This window comes from Ailuropoda melanoleuca, unplaced genomic scaffold, assembly GCF_002007445.2.
Source record: "Ailuropoda melanoleuca isolate Jingjing unplaced genomic scaffold, ASM200744v2 unplaced-scaffold10181, whole genome shotgun sequence".
Lineage (NCBI taxonomy): Eukaryota > Metazoa > Chordata > Mammalia > Carnivora > Ursidae > Ailuropoda > Ailuropoda melanoleuca.
The window spans coordinates 1-2,651 of record NW_023178484.1 but is presented as its reverse complement, the minus strand read 5'-3'; the positions used below and the strand labels follow the sequence as shown (position 1 = coordinate 2,651).

At 46.9% G+C, this 2,651-nt stretch overlaps 1 protein-coding gene across 1 annotated transcript; it reads right to left on the bottom strand.

Annotated features, from left to right (window-relative positions):
• Nucleotides 1–1,623: 1,623 nt before the first annotated feature.
• Nucleotides 1,624–2,646, bottom strand: LOC100477440 (coagulation factor VIII associated 1; the record flags this gene model as incomplete). Its single annotated transcript, XM_034650040.1, has 1 exon — nucleotides 1,624–2,646. A coding segment is annotated over one exon (459 nt), but the record flags the coding sequence as incomplete, so codon positions are not given.
• Nucleotides 2,647–2,651: the final 5 nt, after the last annotated feature.

The window sequence follows — 2,651 nt, the reverse complement described above, 5'->3', positions numbered from 1 at the left end:
CCCCTACACCTACCTCCCTTCTGGTTACCATCAGTTTGTTTTCTATATTTAAGAGTATGGTTTTTTGTTTGTCTCTTTCTTTCATCCTTTGTTTCTTAAACTCCACACGAATGAAATCATACACTCTTTGTCTTTCTCTGACTTATTTCACATAGCGTTATACCTTCTGGATCCATCCACGTTGCAAATGGCAAGATTTCATTCTTTTGTATGGCTCAGAAATATTCCAATGTGTGTGTGTGTGTCTTCTTTATCCATCCATCTATGGGTGGACACTGGGATTGCTTCTGTATTTTAACTATTGTAAATAATGCTGCAATAAACATAGGGGTGCATACATCTCTTTGAATTAGTGTTTTCACTTTCTTTGGGTCAATACCCGGTAGAGGAATTACTTGATCATAAGGTAATTCTATTTTTAGTTTTTTGAGGAACCTCCATACTGTTTTGCACAGTGGCTACTCCAGCTGGCATTCCCACCAACAGTGCGCAAGGGTTTCTTTTTCTCCACATCCTCACCAACACTTGTTGTTTCCTTTGTTTTCGATTTTAGCCATTCTGACAAATGTGAGGGGATCTCTCATTGTGGTTTTGACTTGCATTTCCCTGATGATGCCTGATGATGAGCATCTTTTCATATGTCTGACACCCTACCCACTTTTGCAATAAGTTAGGCTAGGCTTTTAGGGCTCCGAAAGACCCTTCCAGGCAGCCAAGTGAGAGCGCAGGAATGGTGGCTGATTCAGTCTCCGATGGGCCTCTCTTGTATTCCCTGACATACTGCTTCCACAATGTTGACATACAGGTAGTAAAGATTACCCTAAAAGTCCCACCCATTCTGAGGCACTTAACTCACGGTGACAACCCTCTACGTATCCCCCTCCCCCGCCCCCCACACAGACTAAAGGCAAAACAGAAACCTACAGCCAAACCGTGTCCTTAAATCTCACCCCAAAAGATTACTGCTGTATACAGCGTCAGCCCAGAGGATGCATTTTCCCAAAGCTGAATGATTGAGGAGATTATATTCTAAAGAGTTCTCATTATCATTCTCAAAACTGTAAAGAGAAAAAAATTGAATTTAAAAACACCCGGTTTGTAATGTTTGCATGTAACACTTGGACCAGAAAGCCTTGTAAAATGTAATAGTTTGAAAGGGGATGCTATCCTGCTCTTGGGGAACAAAGACACCGTCTTGCATGTACATGACCACACAATACCAAAGAACCATGCTGATTTTACACATTTGAGTTAAATAAGAGTTGCAGAGAGATCCCTACTACAAATGAAAGTTGTCACGTGGACTAGGCATACTTCTCAGAACAGAACCTAGAACCAGAACTGTGAATTCCAAGGCACATCGGACCCATGTGCATTAGAACACACACCCCCCTTCTCTTGCACAGGACACATTTGCATTGCAGCTGAGTAAGGTCCACATTGCAAAGGATCTCTGTAGATTCATTGAGTGGCACTGCCTGAGTACTAGGCACACTGTAAATTTCAAATGAGTGAATACATCATGGACTCGAAAGACAACCATCTGTTTTTCCACTTTCTGCTTCCTGATATGTAGAGAAGCTGTGCCCATGTTATAGATGGAAGTAAAGTTAAACCACAAGGTAGGAGCATCAGAATTTCGGCTTTATTATGGACTTAGGGCTGTAGACACAATGGTATATGTAATCAAATCACTCCCACGAATATGTGTGGGGCGGATGAAACAAAGGAGAACTTGAGTGGTCACACGGATAGACATTGATCTATGCCAAGAAATCAAATCACGATAAAAAAAAATCATATAGCTTACGTACTGAGAGCTATGCAAAATCAAATCCTCACTTGGCAACAAAGATGTGGGGGGCAGGGGAGTCGGGTGGAAGAAGAGGTAAGGGATAAAGGGGGTTCTTATTTGTATGTGGTCAGTTTTTGGGAAGAGAGCCGTGTCCTCCATTGATTCTACCGTGTTGTTGTTTCCCTCCCACTGTCATGGAAATAAGTTTTTGGGATACAGGTAACTTCCGGTCAACTAAATTCCTATGGGGGCAAGAGGAAAGAGATAAACGAAGGTAGAACTGCTAGGATTCATGTCTTTTCTTCCGCGCCCCCCCCCACCCCGCTCCAAATGCCAGTGGAGATACACGAAGTTCTGTCACAAGCAAAAAGTCACTTAGTTAATGTGATTCATCAGATGCCCTGTCCTGAGGGGGAGACGCTTTCTTGCAGAACGAGGTGAAGGAGGTGGTTCTGCTCAGCACTCAACAGTGGCCACATCTCCACTTGCAGCGACTTGACAGCTTCTGTGTCCTTTTCGTGGGTAGCCATGACCAAGGACTGGAGCAGCAGGAACAGCTCCTCGGGAAGCTGGCCACTGCTCTCCTGCCCATGGCTGTCGAAAGCCTCCCAGGAGTACTTCTCCAGGGTGTGGGCATGCTCCGGCAGGAGCTTGGCGGGCGGTGGTTGCAGGAGCAGCAGCAGCAGCACGCGGGACACCTCGCAGCGGACCAGCACGTCCGAGAAGGCTCCCAGCGCGGCGGGAGCGGGCGCACCGGGCGCAGAGCCGGCGCTTGGAGGGAGCAGCGCGGCGGGCAGGGCCGGGGCCGCGCCGGGTCCCACCTGCTGCCCTGGCGGCGGCGGAGGCGGCGGAGGCG